We start from the raw sequence: 22,227 nt of genomic DNA on the forward strand, positions 1-22,227 counted from the left end.
CACAAGGGTGGTAAATATGAAAAGCATGAACAATAAGACAACAGAGCATAAAGGGGGCAAACACGGCAAGTGACCTCCTGTTGCCAAGGGCCATGTGAAGTTTGAGCAAATAGTAATGTTATTATAACCAAGTTTTGCTTCCTTATTCACACCCACCCAATTTTAATGATGTCATGGTTTTTCCATGTGGGAACAAGTATGACTAGTGGTGGTAGGGGAGTTCCCCCCACCATCATCTGTACTACACATATGCAAATTAGTAATATTTGTAGCTGTTGAGAAATTTTCCATAAATGACATTTTGAAACTCTGGTTAAATATTATTGTTAGTTTTAAATATCTGTCTAATGAAAAAATACATAGTTTGATGCTTTCTTATGATAAACGATTATTGTAACTTCATGTGATAAGGCATAAAACATATTCCAGTGCTGCTAGTAGTGAAGTCATTTGTAGTCAGAAACCAGATGTCTGTGGAGTGGAGAGGCTGAGGTATAAGAGGACTAGCAGGCGCTGCGGCCACCTGGAGAACCCTGTGTGAATGGGGCCGCAGGTACTTAGCTCCAGGCAGGTGTTTCTGTGCCAGTCTACTGTTGCCAGACCTTTAAGATATTCAAGAGAAAGCAGGAATGTTTATATGCAGTTACCTGATTTTTAAATGTTGGTAGTCTGCACACATTTAAAGAACATGTAGTCAGCATTTTTATGAGCTCAGCAAAACGATACATGTAGGTGTCAGCCTATGGGCAACTTTTTATAACTTTTGCTTTATATTATCAAATGTACAGATTTCATTGATTTGATTATGAATTTTTCAGGGAGGTGAATTTTACCTTTTTGGTGTTGCTTTCCTATTAATCTTTGTCTACTTTGATATGTTTGATGCAGGAATGTTAGTAAAATATAACTGTAAAACACTGTATATAAAAGTACTATAGTGTATATTACTTTTCTCTTAACAGTTCTCTTAGAAATATAACCCCATTTTTTATCCTCACATCTTTATCATAGGAATTGGAAATGTATTTCATGCTTTTAATATCTCCATCTGACATTATGATGACTCCTCAGTGTTGGATATATGCTTGATTTTTGCAGTATTCTTTAATAAAATCTCATTTATGTGTCCCTGGGTTAGCTCCAAAGAAGTTTGAAAGTTTTGTTTCCCTTCTAGTTTTCAAAATTTGGGTATTCGATGTGTGAAAAAAAAAGAAGTAAAAGAAGCTATTATTTCAAGAATAAGGGCAGGAATCAATCCTTTCAATGGTGAGTATGTTTGATTTAATTATTTCTATTATTTGGATATTTAGTTATTTGTGTTAAGTGATTTCTATTTGTATCTTTAACCTGTGTTTTAAAAGCTGTCTTAAGTTCTGTGTTCACTTACATACTTGTCTTACACCAGTATCTGAGGAATGAAATATATTTAAAATGCTTCAGTGTTGAAAAAAAATGCTTATGTAGACAAGGCTTTGTGAAGAGTGTCATTGTTTTCTGTAATAAAATCTTCTCAAAAATATTCTGATTCTCTTTGAATGTGGCCTTCCTTTTGCCATACCAGCAATTTATACTCCCCTTGCTGAATATTGAATAGGCACTGTGGTTATAAGGTATTTGAATGCATTTAACTCAAGGCATATTCAATGATGAAGTAGTTTAGAAATAGTAGTATAGAAATAGTAGAGGCCATGTAAAATATCTTCCTAGTGTATTTGTTTAGTGGATCTACTAGAGATTTACTGTGTAGTAGATTTTATTGGGGATGGCGCTGTCTGGTGTAGCACCTGGTAACTGCGCCACAATTGCTACAGGACAGGTGAGGGCTGCTGACATCCTGCACCATGGTAGTCTCCTTTGTAAAGTCATCTGCAGTCACTTAAATATGCGTAATTCAGGTATTGAACAGCTATACAATTTTCAAAGAATAGATTTCTTTAATTTTTTATTTAAAATATTTAAATATCCTTATTTAAAATTTTTATTTAAATTTTTTATATTAAATATTTATAAATATCCTTAAATATAAGGATATTTAAAATATCCTTATAGTGTTGGTTTGTGTTTTCCTCAGAAGTTTATACTAGATCTTTCTTTTTCATACTATTTAGTATAATGCGAAAAGCAAAAGTCCCTTTCTTCCTCTTCAGTATTACTCACTGTAAGAGACTACAGTTAAATTTGATGAAAATTTTTCTAGAATTTCCTTTTTACATGTGTCCTGTATTTATACATTTTTTAATATAAATGGAATCATGTTGTACTTCCTAATCTACTATTTCTTTCTTTACTCAGGAATATATCTTAAATAACTTTCCATATCCATACTTATAAATCTGTTTTGCTTTTTAACAGTATTCTGTGGCTTAGTTAGGCTTTAATTTGTTGATCTTGTTATCTATTAATAAACATTTAAGTTATTTTCAATTTACTAAAAAGCTCAATTGAATATATACTTTGAACTCTTGTGTGATGCTTCTTCCTTAAATTGATTATGTTCCACTTCCTTATTTATAAAATGGAGATAATAATAGTACCTACCTCATAGGTTGTCATAAGGATTAAATGAAATAAAATATGTGAAGCACTTATTATGTACTAGGAACTGTTCTAAGTGCCATTTACGTACATGTTATTAACACCAAGCCTTGTTCTGGATTAGTAAAAACAAAAAAGAAAAAAAATGCTTCAGCAGTGGCCCTTCTGCCATTCTGCATTTTGCTTTTTTCATACCCTTTCTACTGGAGTTCAGAAGATTTGGGTTTGAATTCCAGCTCTGCCCCTGGTATATACTTCATGACATGGGAAAGTTAAGTAACCAAAGCTTTGGTTTTCTCTGCTGTAAAGCGGTGCTGTAATGATAAAATAGTATACACGAGTTACTTAACATTTACTCTTTGACATACAAATAATACTTAATAACTGGTAGCTATTATTTATAATCTCCTTGTTTTGTACTACATTATGCCTTTTTCATACTACGCCTAGGCTAGATGGGCTTTTTAATTTAAAAGTTGGCCTTTTACTTTAGCAATGAATCAGAATTTTAAATGAGCATACTCTTGACCCAGAAATTTTCTACTTTTGAAAATTATCCTAAGGAAATAATACCTGATGGAGCTAGGATTTGAAAACAGTTACCTTGGCTCTCAGGTGCATGGTTTTATCTCAACTATGCTTTATTAACTCCCTGCCCCCATTAAAACTTAGAACAATGCTTTAGCATATTACTGTGATTAAAAAGTTCCAGTGGTTCCTTAAATAGTCTAAAAATTAAATGGCCTTAAATTGGAAATTTTCCACATGTAGCTCCCACATGTTTCCTACCTTCTCTTCCACTGGTAACTCAATTCCAGATCCACATGTAGCTCCAACATATGTTCCTACCTTCTCTTCCACTGTTAACTCTATTCCAGATCCACACGTAGCTCAACATGTTTCCTACCTTCTCTTCCACTGTTACTGTATTCCAGAAAAACTGCTTTGTTCACTTACCCTGACCAGTTCTCAGTCAGCCTCCTCTGTTCTCACCACCATTGGTCTTGATCGCCCTTCTGGCAGTTTATACACCCTACATCCAGAAAGATTCTTCTGAAACCAGTATGAATCATTTCAGAATTGTGCTTATTATCCTTCAGTGGCTCCACATCATCGTCACCAGTGACTCTCAATTTGAATGTGCATAGCGCCCCCTTAGTACTTGCTAAAAATATAGAATCCAGGCCATATTTTCCCTAATTTGATAGTCTGGTGTGGGGCCTTGAGCTCTGCATTTTAAAAAAAACATCTAGATCCATGTTTCTTAACTACAACTCACAGTAGGAAATAGATTTTATTTCTCTACTTAATAGATACACACATAGATAAAAAAATAATAAAGCAATATTGTTACTTCATGTAATATACTGTCTAATCTGTTCCTTTTCATTTTATTTTTTTTATAGAAAAAGCATGTCCAACCCAGTAAATTAATTTTATGACCAGTGGCCCTAAACTCTTAGTACATGCAATATGCCCTCCATCTGTTCTGTTCCGTTCCATTCCAATTCTTTTTTTTTTTTTTTTAAGAAGATGCTTAGTTAACCCACTAAATTAATTTTAGGACCACTGGGTCTCAAAGTACAATTTGAAAATTTCTGCCATAGATGATTCTAGTGCTGGTGATCCATGGACCACACTTTAAGGAACTCTGATACACTGGCTAGATTGAGTTTCTCAAGCATGGCATTAAAAGCCCTTCATATTCTGATCCTTGTCCATTCCAGCATCATCTCTAGGTATCATCTTCTGCCTCTGTGTTCTGTTTGCAGTTCCTTGCATGAAATGCTTTAATCTGTCTGGTAAATTCTTTCTGCTCATCCCTCAAATTTAAGGGACACTTCTTTCACACTTTCTGTGACCTTCTTGGAGCGAAGTACCTGTTTCCCCAAAGTGCTGTATATATTTCTAACACTGTTTGCTACAAATTTATTTATATGTTTCTTCCTCACTAAATTGTGAGACTGAAAGGTAGGAACCATTCTTCTGTGCATCTCTGGTACCTAGACCAGTGTCAGATACACAGAAAAAGCATAATTAAAATATGTTGACAGAATAAATAAATAACTGAGTGAATATGCTTTGTTTGTACTTGTCTACCAAAAATTTCTTTCCTTTGCTTTCCTTATCTGAAACGCCTTTTCAGTTCTCTTGAGCACAAAGTCCTATCCCTTAATTATACTATTCACTTAGCAATTGATCACAAAAAACTTTATGATAACTATTAGGTCATTCAGTTGTCTTCTGAGATGAATTTCATGCTTATTGTGGACAGAGTCTCTAATGGAACTTACTCATATTTGACTTTTGGCACCTAACAATGTAGTTGTGTTACTGTTATATTAGATATTTATCTTTACAGCCAAGTATCTTCAGGCAATGTGTTTTCTCCCTGTATACAGTAGGTTACTCATCTTAACTATTTATGCATTCATTCCTTTGACAGACTTTTACCTTATTTTATCCTTATAGTCCCAGGTTGTTCTGGTGCTCAGGATAAGTCAGTGAATAGAACAGATAGAAATTCCTGCCTTTGAATAACTTATATTCTAGGGAGAGAGACTAGGAGTTAACAATTAAACTTACTAAACAAGTATATAATTCATTGGGAAGCCCAGGGGTACAGCGGTAAAGAATCTGCCTACCAGTTCAGGAGGTGCAAGAGATAATGGGTTCAGTCCCTGTGTAGGTAAGATCCCCTGGAGTAGGAAATGACAACCCACTCCAATATTCTTGCCTGCAAAGTTTCATGGACAAAGTAGCCTGCTGGGCTACAGGCCTTAGGGTTGTGGAGTCAGACATGATTGGATGGCTGAGCAGCCACACACATAATTAGTGGACAGCTAGAAGTACTAATGGATAAAAACAACAGTGTAAGGAGCCAGGAATCTGTAGTTAGGGGGATGGGTTATAAATTTAAATAGAATGGTTAGAGTCACCTCATTCTCTATTCTGATGTGGCTTTTGTAATAGAAATAAATATTCTATGTTTTGTTGTTTTTCCTAGACTGTTGAAATAAAACCTAAAATGTGCATTTCTAATATTAAGCAAAACATATAATATCTAATCCCCTAGAAAGAACTCAAAACACTAAAAACTAATGGAAGTAATCTGAACTCAATTGTAGAATTACTCTTTCTTGGTTGTTTATTCTGTGTTATTTTCAGAATATACCAGTAAATTCTACCACTTGTATAGGAATTTGCCAGAGCTGAACTGACACTTTTTAAAATAGATGTATCACTTAACACAGGAAAATTCTACTGATAAAGAATTACAAGATTAGTATCTGACTTTGTGTTATATATTTATGATATATAGAAACAATGGAATTGGAAATGTTTAGCTGAATGGGGGGAGAAGGCAAGTACTCTTGCCTGGAAAACCCCATGGATGGAGGAGCCTGGTAGGCTGCAGTCCATGGGGTTGCTAAGAGTCAGACACGACTGGGCGACTTCACTTTCACTTTTCACTTTCATGCATTGTGGAAGGAAATGGCAACCCACTCCAGTGTTCTTGCCTGGAGAATCCCGGGGATGGGGGAGCCTGGTGGGCTGCCATCTACGGGGTCGCACAGAGTCGGACATGACTGAAGTGACTTAGCAGCAGCAGCAGCTGAATGGGATCTACCAATTCTGGTCTATAGACAATCTGATTATGACAATCCATTTCCTAAAGACCAAGTATGTGAAAATACAAAGACTATTAAAAATTGTTTTTGCTTTGTGTGTATCTAGGATGTTTAAGGTGAGTTCTTTCTTGCCATTAGTTCTTTAAACTAGTAGCTCTCTCGTGCAGAAAGGGACATACAATAGTCAAGTAGTATTAAACTTGAGGCTTCATGTAAAATACAAGTTCAAGTTATCTAATATGTGCTAAAGTCTAAATTGGATGGAGGAATTTAATTAAGGGCTCCGAAAGCAAATTTTAACCGTGTTCATTTAGCTGGCATCAAAAAAAAAAAAAAAAAAAAAAGAAGACAGACTTCATGGGGGACTCCTACTGCAAAAGCAGGGAAAAAATTTTAGCTATCAGTTTCTGGCTATGTATTTAATGACATAAGGACTTCTAATATTCAGTGATTAAAAGCCATAAGATTTTTACAATAAAGAATTCGCAATTCTGTTTTATTAGTTACTTTATGCTGTTTTTCATGTACAGAGGACACTGTGTTGTTAGGGGAGCACAAAGACTATTTTACAGTTAAGTTTGGGAGGATAATTTTATATTGGTAGTCTGAGAGGAAATGCAGTTTAAAAAGACAGATAGTCTGTAACAGATTCTCCTCTCTAAAGTGTGGTTAAATACAAGAAAATAAGAGCCTTTCCTCACAACGTAAAGCTTAAAAAGCAAGAAGGAAGAAAAAAACTTTTGTGTGCTTTGTTATCGTTTCTTCATTGCAATCATTTTAGAAAGCCCTCTTTTAGAAAGCCCTGTGCAGAACTTGGGAAACTTCTTTTATGCCTTTGGTATAAAGGCATATGCCCTGAACATACTCCCATTATAACACTTTTCATGTTATTACATTATATAATTTTAGCTTATATCTGTTTCTCATCCAGACACTAATCTCACTAAGGGCAGGTACTGTCTTTTCATATCTCTATTTGGCATTAGTTTTAGTGTGTAGCACATAATAAAAACCCAATAAATATGTTGAAAGAATAAGTAATGAATGGTAGATTGCTGTGACCATTTACCTTTTGGTTGACACACAAGCACTTAAAAGTTAGCTTTTGCTGTATTGTATCTATACATTTTAAGTAACAGAAATTAAATGAATTATCACTAAACTTTGTTTTTCTTCCTTAAATGAGACATAGCTCTTAAAATTGTTAATCTGTGTACTGTATATTTTTGCCCCATTAATCACTTTTTAAATTTTAGTAATATTTAGCAATAATTAGAATTTTAGAAAAGTCACATCTCTAGAGCTAGTAGGTGTTATAATTGATTTAAAAATTTTAATCCCTACTTTCAGAAGAAATCATGATCATATCTTTTTGATAAAAATAAAATTCTTACTGCATATGCACTACTCCTAAGACTAAGGAGTGACATTTATTTATAAAGATAGCTTAAGGAGAATAATTGTTACCTTGTATTTATCCCTTTGATAAGGTATAAAGAGAAATTTTAAACTAGTTTAAGAGAAATTTAAGAGAATTTGATTAGTCTCATGCTTACTTTTGTTAGATTTCCAACTATCATTTTTCACCTTGCAGAATTTTTTAATAAGGCCTTTTGTATTATGCTATGTATGTATTAAAAAGTCTACAGTAAACATTATCTAAAGAGGAAATGGAAGCATTCACTCTGAAGTTAGGAATGAGAAAAGGATGTGCGCTCTTGCCGCTTCTGTTCAGCACTGTAGTGGAGATTGTAACCAGTGCACAGAGATCCAGCCAAAACTGAGGAAATAAAATCAGTTATTGGAAGCTATTATTTACAGTGAGAATGCAAAAGGATATAGAAATTAGTAATATGTTTATTAATAAAAGGGTGAATGCATATAAAATTCACATACAAAAGTCAGTTGCATTTCCGTAGAACTGAAGCAAATAATTAAAGGAAATATTCTCAGAAAATATAAAATACCTAGCAACAGATCTAAGAAATCATTATCAAGATTTCTTTAGAGAAAATTTCAAAGTTTTATTATGAGATAATTGTTGTTTTGTTGTTTAGCTACTAAGTCATGTCCAATTCTTTTTGTGACCCCATGGAATGTACAGCCTGCCAGGCTCCTCTGTCCATGGGATTTCCCAGGCAAAAATACTGAAGTGGGTTGCCATTTCCTTCTCTGAAGGATCTTCCCAACCCAGGGATCAAGCCCACATCTCCTGCATTGGCAGGTGGATTCTTTACCACTGAGTCACTAGGGAAGACCATTATGAGAACACTTAGATAGTTGGAGAGGTATATCATGTTCTTTATTATCAATATTGTAAGATAGTATTTTTTCCCAAACTGATATATAGGTTCAGTGAAATTCCAAACTCCCAACAAAAATTTTCAATAAATATGATAATATGATTCTGAACAGGGAAAGGAGGATAATTTATAGAAGAGAAACAGCAATGAGAAACTGACCTTATCAGCTATTAGGACTTATTATGAAGAAATAGTTATGAGATATTGGGGTTTATTTTGAAGAAGTACTAATTAAGTAGTATTGTGGTAATAGTAGACTAAATGACCAGTAGTTAGTAAAACTGAGAGCCCAGAAACAGACTTATGAAAATATGAAACTTTAGCAAATGACAATGGTAGCATGTCAGATCAAGAGAAAGGGAGGAAATATTGATGCCTGATAAATGAAGCTGGGGAAAGTTAGATTCATCAGCTTTCAAATGCCTTAGACTTCAGTGTAGATCAATACTTTAAGGATTCTTAGTATAAAAGTAAAACTCTAAATGTATGTATACATTTATATATATAAACCTCTTAGTATAAAATGTTGGTAGATAGATTTTAGCCCTTGGTTTCTATAGAAAGATAAGACATGAAGTGTTTTCTATAAAACAGTTGATAAATTTGATGACATTTAAAATTTCAGTTTATTGTGTTTTTCGGTTCTATTGAATTTTGCTTGGTTCCTTTTCGAATAGTTTCAAGTACTCTGCTGAACTCTCAGTATTATCTTTAGCTCCTGAAATATATTAAATATAGTTATTTTAAATCATGTGTTTGAAAACTTAATTATTTGGAATGTTTGTGGTTTGTTTCTATATGTTGTTTTTCTTAAAAAAAAATTACTTTGTCTCTTACGCCAGGACTTCCCTGGTGGTTCAGAGGTAAAGAATCCACCTGCAGTGCAGGAGACCCGGGTTCAGTTCTTGAGTTTGGGAGATCCCCTGGAGAAGGGAATGGCTACCCACTCCAGTATTGTTGCTTGGAGAATCCCACGAACAGAGGAGCCTGGCGGGCTACAGTGCATGGGATCAAAAAGAGTCAGACATGACTGAGCAACTAACACTTTCACTTTCACTTCTTTCTTATGCCTGCTTATTTAAAATAGAGTACAGTATTCTGGCCTGGAGAATTCCATGGACTGTATAGTCCATGGGGTCACAAAAAATCAGACACAACTAAGCAACTTTCACTTTCACCAGTCACCTTATACTTAGAGTTTTGAGGTCTAGGATGTAATCTCCCTTCAGAATGCTTTCTTGTGGTAGGTGGCTAGTCACACTAGAAGTCTGAGATCATCTAAAATTAGTGAATGATTTAGGTTATTTGAAGCTGGGCTTTTATCCCTGTGAGGTCTGGTATCTTTCCATTCAGTTCACTCTTACTCTGGGTTTAGTTTCTCAAGAGCCCCAGCCAAAGCACTGGGCATTTATCAGATTCTCTATCTTTGGCAGACCCTGCACTCCTTTATTTTTCATCTATAGTCTTTTGAAAGGTCACCTCAATTTCTCATCCTCAAGCTACCTCTAAATTGGCAAGATATATCTGGAAAACAAGAAGTCTCTTATCCTGAACTTACCTCTCTGGGTTTCTTTGATCCTGACTTATAATAAATACATCTTTATTCCCATTCCTGGTTTATTAACCAGTTTATTTTTCTTCCATGTACTATTTTAAAAGATTTTAAAGTTTTCTTGAGGTCTCATTTATATGATGTGGGATCCACCCAGATGTATGTAACACCACCATAGTCAAGATGAGAAATATTTCTACTACCTCCACTATTACTACAAAATTTCTTTGTCTACTTCCCAGTCAGTTCCCTTTCTCCTCTCTGGCTCGAGTCAGCTATTTGCTTTCTTTTGCCATCAATTAATCTTTTCTAGAATTTTCATACAAATGAAAGCATGTGGTATATATTTTGTATCTGGTTCCTTTTGTTCACGTCACATTTTCGAGATACATACATATTTATGTATATATTCATAGTTCTTTTTTTATTACATAGCTGTCACAGTTAGTTTATCCATTCATATAGGTTTGTTTTTAAACTTGTCAGAGCACTTTTCTAATTTATTTTTGTGTGTATTGATTACTCATCTTAGGAATTGAGAAACATTATCTTAAACTGTAAATGTATAATGTTTAAAACATTTATTTTGATGAGGTGGATCTCTCATTGCCTGCCTAGTTGTGCCAGCAGAGATTGCTGTGGCACAGGTGTTTTCATAACATTTGACCTTTTAGTTGTAAACATATGTTTTTGTAGGCTCTTTGGAATTGTAGGCTTAAGAATGCTGACAGTGGAATAATTTTTAATATCATGATAGCTACTGAGTATAGTTTAAATGAAAACAGTCAAAAATACATTGTCATTTTTATTATTGCTAACTGTGAGAATAAAGAATTTGGGTTTTAACTGTTTTCAGATTTCATATTTCAAGTTTCAATGCTTTTTGAAAAATAAAATTTTCATATTATTTAATATATGTATTTCATGCTTTTTATAAACATGGCTGTTAGTTATCATTGATTGCTACACCTTATAGTATTCTTTGAAAAGGCAGTTATATTTTCCTTTGGAACTAGACTTATTTTAAATAGCAGTTTAACAGACTGTCATTATATTTTGTCATAAAGCATGTTTAAAACAATTTTTTTCAGAACTGTAAAATTTTCCTGCTATGGATTTTTTGTGGTTTTTTTTTTTTTTTTGAGGAAAGTTAAGTTTGCACATAAAATTTCTTAAGGAAACTAGCTGACTTAACTCATTTAGTATCCTCTTGGTATTTGATCCCTAAAATATTGATCTAAGTTTTAGTAAATATTCCTGTGTATGTCATTTTTATGCAACGCATATGTAAAATTTTGTAATAGGGTTCAGTTTTTTTAAGAGCATAGGCTCTGGAATCAGTGGCCTGAGTTTGAATTCTTCTCTGCCGTTTCTTAGTTGTGAAACATTAGATATGTAATTTCATTTCTTTAAAATCAGTTCCTCACCTGTAAAATGGAGTAATTCTTATGCAGATTTTGGAGATAATTTGCAGAGTCCTTAATGCATGACTGAACTAAATACATATTTGTTAAATTAATGAATGAATGCCTAGTCTCTGTTGTGTAAAACCTACAACCATTTTTTGTAAAAATTTGATTTATGCAACTTTGGGGTTCTGCTTTAAATACCAAATGACTGGGATAGTTACTTCCTGACCATGGTCATTACTTATGAATTATGGATAGTGAAATATATGATGAAAAGCATAAAAGGCTGGCTTGAGATTGTGTACCATTGTATTTTTGTTAGTACAGATTTGGATGCTACTAAAGGTTATTGGCTGTATTGGGCAGGGAGGAGGACTTAACCGGGCTTTAGTTCTATGTGACTATTCTATATCCTTATTTTTTTAAAAATGTACTATTCAGTCCCTGAACAACAGCTGCTTGATATTGAAGATTGTGACCTCAACGTGGTGAGATTATGTTTTCAAGTTTTCCTCCCTGATGAACATGGTAATTTGGCAACTGCTCTACCTCCTGTTGTCTCCAATCCAATTTATGACAACCGTAAGTAATTTGTTTTTCTTGTATTTGTAGCCTTGACTTTTATTTTATTATGTATTTGGCCACTCTGGGTCTTTGTTGCTGTATGGGCTTTTCTCTAGTTGGAGAGAGCAGGGGCTAATTCTTTGAGGTGCACAGGCTTCTCATGTGGTGACTTCTCTTGTTGTGGAGCACAGGCTCTAGGGCACTGGCTCAGTAGTTGCAGCACTTGGGCTCAGTAGTTGTGATGCACAGGCGTAGTTGCCCTGCATCATGTAGAATCTTCCCAGCCTAGGATTGGACCCATGTCCCCTGAATTGGCAGGCAGATTCCTAACCATTGGACCACCAGGGAAGTCCCAATGTTAGCTTTTTAAAATTTTTTAAAGTATTTTGGCAATTTAAAAAAACGAGTATGCTCATTATGGTAAAATTCAAACATTATGGAGTAGATGTTATCTATCTGAAGTAGATAATAAGCAGAGTAAACCTCCTATAATCTCATTCTAGAAAGATATTTCATCAGTTTCTTCTTAATATATATACAACAAATACCTCATCTCATCATCATCATCATTCACACCATTTATTTTTGGCAACTTTTTGAAAAATCATCACTGATTTTTTTTTTAACTGTTTTTTTTCCTCTTAGAAACATATCTTGAACTTCTTTCCCTTTCGGGTACCTTATTCTTTTCATTAGCTGCATATGATATAACTGTATCATAATTTTATAAATCATTAGCCTGTTACAAGGCATTTGGTTTGTTTCCCGCTCAATTTTTTTCTTTTCCCTTTAACAAATTGTACTGCAATAAATATATCCTGTATGTGCCTATCTTGTGCAGATGTCCCTAGCATAAATTTGTAGAAGTAGAAATGTTGGCAAATGGTAGATTAAAGGATCTGGATATTTATAGTTTTAAAGATTATGAAATGGCCCTCAAATATTTCTGTGTATGTATACTCTTAACATATGTGTGCACCAGTGATGTATGACTATACCAGTTCTATATGCAAAAAGGTAGTGGAACGTAGAGTTATAAAGGTAAAGTAAATCAGACTGTCCTCATCATGGAGAGCTTTGAATACCAGGGAATTATTGGAATAATGTTGACCAGATAATAGGAAGTATGAAAACTGCATTGCCATAGGGTTATGGTCGTGATTTTAAAAGTTTAATCTGCTGAGAGTGTATGGGATGGATAGGAAAAATCACAGTTTACAAGCAGGGAGATTTAATTAGAAGATGTGTTAATGTCTAGAATTGAAATCACAAAGCTCTAAATAAACCAGGGCAATGCTATTAAGAAAGGAAAGGGATAGATATGGAAGATTAAGGTATTGAGTGTCCTTTATTTGTTTATACACTAAAGTTTTTATTGCTATCTATCCTGTAAGTTGTTTTCCTAAAATTTTCCATCAAAGAGGAATAAAATGTATTATTAAGTTTCAGTTCAGTTCAGTCGCTCAGTTGTGTCTGACTCTTTGCAACCCCATGGACGGCAGCATGCCAGGCCTCCCTGTCCATCAGCAGCTCCCAGAGTTTACTCAAACTCATGTCCATTGAGTTGGTGATGTCATCTAAACATCTCATCCTCTGTTGTCCCCTTTTCCTCCCACTTTCAATCTTTCTGAGTATCAGGGTCTTTTTCAAGGAGTCAGTTCTTCACATCAGGTGGCCAAAGTATTGAAGTTTCAGCTTCAACATCAGTACTTCCAATGAATATTCAGGATTGATTTCCTTTAGGATGAACTGGCTGGATCTCCTTGCAGTCCAAGGGACTCTCAAGAGTCTTCTCCAACACGACAGTTCAAAAGCATCAATTCTTCTGCTCTCAGCTTTCTTTATAGTCCAATTCTCACATTTATACATGACTACTGGAAAAATCATAGTAATTTTGAGCATTACTTTGCTAGCGTGTGAGATGAGTGCAAATTGTGTGGTAGTTTGATCATTCTTTGGCATTGCCTTTCTTTGGGATTGCAATGAAAACTGACCTTTTCCAGTCCTGTGGCCACTGCTGAGTTTTCCAAATTTGCTGGCATATTGAATGCAGCACTTTCACAGCATCATCTTTCAGGATTTGAAATAGTTCAACTGGAATTCCCTCACCTCCACTAGCTTTGTTTGTAGTGATGCTTCCTAAGGCCCACTTGACTTCACATTCCAGGATGTCTGGCTCTAGTTGAGTGTGAGTGATCACACCATGGTGATTATCTGGGTCGTGAAGATCTTTTTTTGTATAGTTCTCTTGTGTATTCTTGCCACCTCTTCTTTATATCTTCTGCTTCTGTTAGGTCCCTACCATTCCTGTCCTTTATTGAGCCCTCTTTGCATGAAATGTTCCCTTGGTGTCTCTGATTTTCTTGAAGAGATCTCTAGCCTTTCCCATTCTGTTGTTTTCCTCTATTTCTTTGCATTCATCACTGAGGAAGGCTTTCTTATCTCTCCTTGCTATTCTTTGGAACTCTGCATTCAAATGGGTATATCTTTCCTTTTCTCCTTTGCCTTTCACTTTTCTTCACAGCTATTTGTAAGGCCTCCTTAGACAACCATTTTTGCCTTTTTGCATTTCTTTTTCTTGGGGATGGTCTTGATCCCTGCCTCCTATACAATTCGTGAACCTCCATCCATAGTTCTTCAGGCACTCTATCAGATCTAATCCTTTGAATCTATTTCTCACTTCCACTGTATAATTGTGAGGGTTTGATTTAGGTCATACCTGAATGGTCTAGTAGTCTTCCCTACTTTCTTCATTTTAAGTCTGAATTTGGCAATAAGGAGTTCATGATCTGAGCCACAGTCAGCTCCTGGTCTTGTTTTTGCTGACTGTATAGAGCTTCTCCATCTTTGGCTGCAAAGAGTATAATCAATCAGATTTTGGTATTGATCATCTGGTGATGTCCATGTGTAGAGTCTTCTCTTGTGTTGTAGGAAGAGGGTGTTTGCTATGACCAGTGTGTTCTCTTGGCAAAACTCTATTAGCCTTTGCCCAGTTCATTCTGTACTCCAAGGCCAAATTTGCCTGTTATTCCAGGTATATCTTGACTTCCTACTTTTGCATTTCAGTCCCGTATAATGAAAAGGACATCTTTTTTGGGTGTTAGTTCTAGAAGGTCTTGTAGGTCTTCATAGAACCATGCAACTTCAGCTTCTCCAGCATTATTGGTTGGGGCATAGACTTGGATTACTGTGATACTGAATGAATTGCCTTGGAAACAAACAGATCATTCTGTCATTTTGAGATTGCATCCAAGTACTGCATTTCAGACTCTCTTGTTGACTGTGATGGCTCCTCCATTTCTTCTTGCCCACAGTAGTAGATGTAATGGTCATCTGAGTTAAATTCACCCATTCTAGTCCATTTTAGTTTGCTGATTCCTAAAATGTTGATGTTCACTCTTGCCATCTCCTGTTTGACAACTTCCAATTTGCCTTGATTCATGGGCCTAACATTCCAGGTTCCTATGCAGTATTGCTCTTTACAGTATCAGACTTTACTTCCATCACCAGTCACATCCACAACTGGGTGTTGTTTTTGCTGTGACGCCGTCCTGTCATTCTTTCTGGAGTTATTTCTCCACTGATCTCCAGTAGCATATTGGGCACCTGACGATCTGGAGAGTTCATCTTTCAGTGTCCTATCTTTTTGCCTTTTCATATTGTTCATGGGGTTCTCAAGGCAAGAATACTGAGGTGGTTTGCCATTCCCTTCTCCAGTGGACCATGTTTTGTCAGAACTCTCCACCATGACCCATCCATCTTGGGTGTCCCTACACAGTGTGTCTCATAGTTTCATTGAGTTAGACAAGGCTGTGGATGCAGCAGACCTGGGTATGGCATAAACCCTCTTGGAGGAGCTCGCCATTAACCCCACCATGGAGCCTCCAGAACTTACACAGGACTGGGGAAACAGAATCTTGGAGGGCACAAACAGAACCTTGTATACACCAGGACCCAGGAGAAAGGAGCAGTGACCCCACAAGAGACTGATCCAGACTTGCCCCTGAGTGTCCAGAAGTCTCTGGCGAAGGTGCAGGTTGGCAGTGGTGTGCTGTGGGGTTGGGGGCACTAAGTGTAGCAATGAGTTCATCAGACCTTTTGAAGGAGATCACCATTATCTTCATTGCCTCCACCATAGTTTGGCCCCAAGTGAAAAACAGGGAGGGAACACAGCCCCACCCATCAAGGAAAATTGGATTGAAGATTTACTGAGCATGGCCCTGCCCATCAGAACAGACCGAGTTTCTCCCTCAGTCTCTTCCATCAGGAAGCTTCCATAAGCCTCTTATCCTTCTCTATCAGAGGGCAGACAGACTGAAAACCACAATCACAGAAAACTAACCAGTCTGATCACATGGACCACAGCCTTGTCTAACTCAATTACTAAGGTAGCAACCCATTAAAAAAAAATCCTTTGTATTTAGGTGCTCCTAATACTGCAGAATTAAGGATTTGTCGTGTAAACAAGAACTGTGGAAGTGTCAAAGGAGGAGATGAAATATTTCTACTCTGTGACAAAGTTCAGAAAGGTATTTTTTGGTTTTTTTGTTTGTTTCATTGAATTCAGAATATATTTTAAATTGATTGGTACATTTTACTTTGTGTTCGAATTATTTGTTTTCGTATTCACTAGATGACATAGAAGTTCGGTTTGTGTTGAATGAGTGGGAAGCAAAAGGTGTCTTTTCACAAGCTGATGTACACCGTCAAGTAGCCATTGTTTTCAAGACTCCACCATACTGCAAAGCTATAACGGAACCGGTAACAGTAAAGATGCAGTTGCGGCGACCTTCTGATCAGGAAGTTAGTGAATCTATGGATTTTAGATACTTGCCAGATGAAAAGGGTATGACCTTTTGTGTTAATGTTTTATGTGTTTCTTAGTCCTGCTAAGAACATATTCTTGTAAGATATATTAGAATACAGTCATGTTATTTATTCACAGTTTTCTTTTCCTTAAAGTTTTTTGTTGATTTTTGACTGATCTTTGTGCTCTTTGAATCTCTTTCTTAGGAAAGGTATCTGGAATAATTTCAACTTATCTAGATTGTTTATCAGAATTTGTTTTTTATTTGAGATTCTGTTTTGGTCCTTATTGTGCCTTCTTGATAGATGGCAAACTTGCCACTCAGAAAGTGGTCTCCATCTTGGTCCTTATCTTCCCTTAACCCATTAATTGACACTGGTTAACCTGTAGGTGTAATAATAAAATAAGATGAATATTATAAACTATTTTTTACTAAGAGAAAAATGTGTTTTATTACTGACTTGGGACATACTTTGTGACACTTAGAAATCCATGCTATGTACATTTATTTAAAGCATTTTCTATGTAGGAATAAAACATCTATATATGTATTAAAGGAGAGGAAGCATACTCATTGATGATTCACACATTTTCTCGATTTCTTTCTAACCAGACACATATGGAAATAAAGCAAAGAAACAAAAAACAACTCTGCTTTTCCAGAAACTGTGGCAGGATTGTGGTAAGAATATTTTGGTTTGATTGGTATTTAAGTAAATTTGGTTTGGGTTTTTTTTTTTTTTCTTTATTCAGTTTTTCAAATTTTAACTGATGTACTGTTGTTTTTCAAATTACATTTAATAATGGAAAAAATTTATCACAGGAGTTAATTTTCCTGAAAGACCTAGACCTAGCCCCCTAGGACCAACTGGAGAAGCAAGATTCATCAAAAAAGGTATTTTATGCCCTATAGAGTATTCCTTGTGATCAGAGAGACCAGTGTTTTGCACAGTATACTGGAATTCCATTCTTAGTAATGAAAACTGCGTCTTTGATTTATTCCATTCCTACATATTTTTTTCATGCTATGAATATTGAATGAATTGATCTCACCTTCTGAAAGTCCTGTTGGCAACTGTGATTATGTTTTGGGATTTATTGTTTGAGAAATTACATTTCATTCCTATGGTGGTAATTGTAATAATGAAAGAAATGGTTTAGAAATGTCAATTGCCTATATTTACTTATAAAGTTTTACTAGAACATAGCTCATTTGATTGCATATTGTTTATGGCTCTTCTCTTGTACTATAACTGCAGAGTTAAGAAGTTCCAGTAGAGGCTGCATGGTCCATGAAGCCTTAAATATTTACTGTCTGGCTTTTTATGGGAAAAAAGTTGCCAATTTCTGCTTTAGATCATTATCCAGGGTTACTTAGAAGTCTTTTTTTTTCTTTTTATGTTCTTAAATCAATGCTTTTTCTTGGTTTAATATGTACAGCAGTCATATAATATGTAATTAAATATAGACTACTCCATTTTTTTCTGAAAATTTTATAGTACTTTAGCGTGAGTTATATCATAATATGGCTTAGAAATTTATGTATATTTCTCAATCATCCTTAATGTTTCCTCCATCCCTCGATTTTCTCCTGAAAGAAGAGAATATGAAATGATTTTGAATATTTAGAGGCTCATTAAGTGAAATTCTGACATTTATCTTTCAAATTTCAAAAGTACCTTTATAAGGCCTCAGAAGCTAGATTTCCACATTTAACTGAAATGAAATTTTCTATGCCAAAATAACTTACCAAATTATTTTATAGGCATTTGTAAAACAGTATTATGGAATTCAGCTTTGGACTTGTGTAATAATTATAATCCTATTTAACATTTTTATTTGAAGTGTTACATTTATTTCCTCGAAAATTTTTTTATGGTTGTTTATATAATTTTAATTTAGAATTTTGTTCATTTCAGTTTTGTAAAAATACATTTCCTTCCCCACAGAACCAAACTTGTTTTCTCATGGTGCAGTTTTGCCAGAAACTTCCAGGCCTGTTTCAAGTCAAGCAGAATCCTACTATTCTTCCTCTGCGTCCATCTCAAGTACATTGTCACATCCTGCTTCAGCCATACTACCAATGGGTACTCAGTCTTCTTCAGGCTGGTCATCAATCGCCCACCCCACCTCACGCTCAGTTAATACGAATTCACTGAGTGGTTTTTCAACAGGGACACTCTCCTCTAATTCACAAGTTATCCCACCATTCCTGGAAATGAGTGATCTGAATGCTTCTAGTGCTTGTATTTATAACAATACTAATGACATAGGTAGAATGGAAGCATCATCCGTATCACCAGCTGACTTATATGGTATTTCTGATGCCAGCATGCTGCCTAACTGCCCTGTGAACATGATAACACCCAGTAATGACAGCATGAGGGAGACTGATAATCCGAGACTCGTGAGCATGAATCTTGAAAATCCTTCTTGTAATTCAGTGTTAGACCCAAGAGACTTGAGACAGCTCCACCAGATGTCTTCTTCCAGCATGTCAACAGTCACCAGTTCTAGTACTGCTGCTTTTGTTGCACAGTCAGAGGCATTTGATGGATCTGACTTTAATTGTGCAGATAACAGTATGATAAATGAGGCAGGACCATCAAACGGTACTAATGCAAACAGTCATAACTTTGGTCAAAATAGTCAGTATTCAGGTATTGGAGCTATGCAGAATGAACAATTGAATGACTCATTTCCATTTGAATTTTTTCAAGTTAACTTGTAAGATATAAATGTTGAGAGAAAGAGAGAAGTCGCTCAGTCATGTCCGACTCTGCGACCCCACGGGCTGTAGCCTACCAGGCTCCTCCGTCCATGGGATTTTCCAGGCAAGAGTATTGGAGTGGGTTGCCATTTCCTTCTCCAGGAGATCTTCCTGACCCAGGGATCGAACCCGGGTCTCCTGCATTGCAGGCATATAAATGGTGATTCAAGAATTAAATCCTTTTGAAGGTAACTATTTTGATGCTACCTTTATATATGCTACCTTTATATGCTATTTTGACGCTACCTTTATATATCAGTCAAGTTTCCTTGACTGATGCCATACCACATTCATAGACCCTTGGACCCTTGAACAACATAGGTTTGAACTGTGTGGGCAGGTCCCCTTATATGCAGATTTTCTTTACTATGTCACAGTTGGAGGTTGGTTGAATTCATGGATACAGAACCATAGAAACAGAGGGCCAACTATACAGTTTTTTTTTTTTTTTTAACAGTTTTTTTTTTTTAATTGGAATATAATTGCTTTACAATGTTGTGTTAGTCCAACTGTAGAGTTTTAAACACAAATTTTTCACTGTAGTGTCAGTACAGTGTTAGTACCCCAACCCCCATGTTGTTCAAGGGTCAGCTGTATTTATAACTAGGTATGTAAGGGGTTCCTCCAACAGGCAATTTTGGCTTGGGAGCTTCTTGTTTTGCTGAGACAGATCTTTTTGAAATACAACAAATGCTCAGTGCTTGAAGCTGTAGCCAAAAGAGAGGGAGGAACTCATTTCCTAACTTCAGGAAGAGTTACAAAAAGTCTAGTATTCATTTACAGAAGACTTTTGCTTCAAAAGTAGATAAATCCGACAGACTGAACTCCTGGGCTATGATGCATTGTGGAGTCCTACATACAAAAAAAGTTTACATAAACCAATGTATGATAAATCTGACATATTAAATATTGAATAAAATCAATTTTTCCATTTAAAAAAACCGCTAACTTTGGGTTGTTTTGGGTATGTAGAAGCAACCCATACATACTTTGGGTATGTAGAATACAAAGTTGGAAACAGTCACAAAAGAAAAATTCCAAAATAGAAATTTAAAAGAGCTTTACTGTTTCTTCTTTTGAAATATTTGTGGTAAGAATTCTGACCCAAAAAAAAAAAAAAAAGAATTTTGTCCTGAGAGTCCTGCCTCATTTCCCCAGGAGAGACTGAAGGAGAACATTAGAGCAAAAGTTCAGTTTTTTCAGTTCAGTTTCAGTTTTTTCTACTTCTTTTATAATGTATTAATGTAGTCTTAATTAAATGAATGAATGGATATTTGCTTTTAAGCAAATTAAAGGTAAAACCTGTAATGGCTATGCCATTGGAAAAATTAATTCCTTTATTTTTGGGGACCCCTAAAATAAACCCCAAGGTGACCCCTAGGGGGTTTTCTAGGATTTTTAGAGTTGCTAAGATTTACATGTAACTCAAACTTCCTTTAAAATGCTAAGTTGAGCAGAAGGCAGTAAGCTTTCAAGGTATGGGAGTTCTCTACATTTTGTACTGTTTAGATCCATACCTTTAAAATTGCTTGACTTTAGCTTTACAGTTGAGTTCAGTCGCTCAGTTGTGTCCAACTCTTTGTGACCCCATGGACTGCAGCATGCCAGGCTTCCCTGTCCAACACCAACCTCTGGAACTTACTCAAACTCACGTCCATCGAGTCAGTGATGCCATCCAACCATCTCATCTTGTCAGCCCTTTCTCCTCCTGCCTTCAATCTTCCCCAGTATCAGGGTCTTTTCTAATGAGTGAGTTCTTTGCATCAGGTGGCCAAAGTATTGGAGTTTCAGCTTCGGCATCAGTCCTTCCAATGAACATTCAGGACTGATTTCCTTTAGGATTGACTGGGTTGGATCTCCTTGCAGTCCAAAGGACTCTCAAGAGTCTTCTCCAACACCACAGTTCAAAAGCATCAATTCTTTGGTGCTCAGCTTTCTTCATAGTCCACCTCTCACATCCATACATGACTACTGGAAAAACCATAGCTTTGACTAGACAGACCTTTGTTGGCAAAGTAATGTCTCTGCTTTTTAATATGCTGCCTAGGTCGATCATAACTTTCCTTCCAAGGAGCAAGTGTCTTTTAATTTCATGGCTGCAGTCACCATCTGCAGTGATTTTGAAGCCTAAGAAAATAGTCTGCCACTGTTTCCACTGTTTCCCCATCTATTTGCCATGAAGTGATGGGACCAGATGCCCTGATCATAGTTTTCTGAATGTTGAGTGTTAAGCCATCTTTTTCACTCTCCTCTTTCACTTTCCTCAAGAGGCTCTTTAGTTCCTCTTCACTTTCTGCCATAAGGGTGGTGTCATCTGCATATCTGAGGTTATTGATACTTCTCCCAGCAATCTTGATTCCAGCTTACGCTTCATGCAGCCTGGCGTTTCACATGATGTACTCTGCATATAAGTTAAATAAGCAGGGTGACTATATACAGCCTTGACGTACTCCTTTTCCTATTTGGAACCAGTCTGTTGTTCCATGTCCAATTCTCACTGTTTCTTCTTGACCTGCGTACAGATTTCTCAAAAGGTAGGTCATGTGGTCTGGTATTCCCATCTCTTGAATAATTTTCTATAGTTTGTGGTGATCTACACAGTCAAAGGCTTTGGCCTAGCCAATAAACCAGACATAGATGTTTTTCTGGAATTCT

The 22,227-nt window shown here is 35.9% G+C and overlaps 1 protein-coding gene across 1 annotated transcript in view; it reads left to right on the forward strand.

Moving 5' to 3' along the window:
• The window catches only part of REL (REL proto-oncogene, NF-kB subunit), a 37,020-nt gene extending 16,507 nt beyond the window's left edge, over nt 1–20,513 (forward strand). The window contains exons 4-10 of the mRNA XM_043468636.1: nt 1,175–1,266; nt 11,873–12,013; nt 16,420–16,524; nt 16,629–16,841; nt 17,416–17,484; nt 17,626–17,697; nt 18,752–20,513. Of these exons, the coding sequence (XP_043324571.1) occupies nt 1,175–1,266; nt 11,873–12,013; nt 16,420–16,524; nt 16,629–16,841; nt 17,416–17,484; nt 17,626–17,697; nt 18,752–19,533 (1,474 nt within the window). The 3' untranslated portion in view covers nt 19,534–20,513. The remainder of the gene's footprint in view (nt 1–1,174; nt 1,267–11,872; nt 12,014–16,419; nt 16,525–16,628; nt 16,842–17,415; nt 17,485–17,625; nt 17,698–18,751) is intronic.
• The last annotated feature ends 1,714 nt before the right edge of the window (nt 20,514–22,227 follow it).

Source organism: Cervus canadensis, chromosome 5, assembly GCF_019320065.1.
Source record: "Cervus canadensis isolate Bull #8, Minnesota chromosome 5, ASM1932006v1, whole genome shotgun sequence".
NCBI lineage: Eukaryota > Metazoa > Chordata > Mammalia > Artiodactyla > Cervidae > Cervus > Cervus canadensis.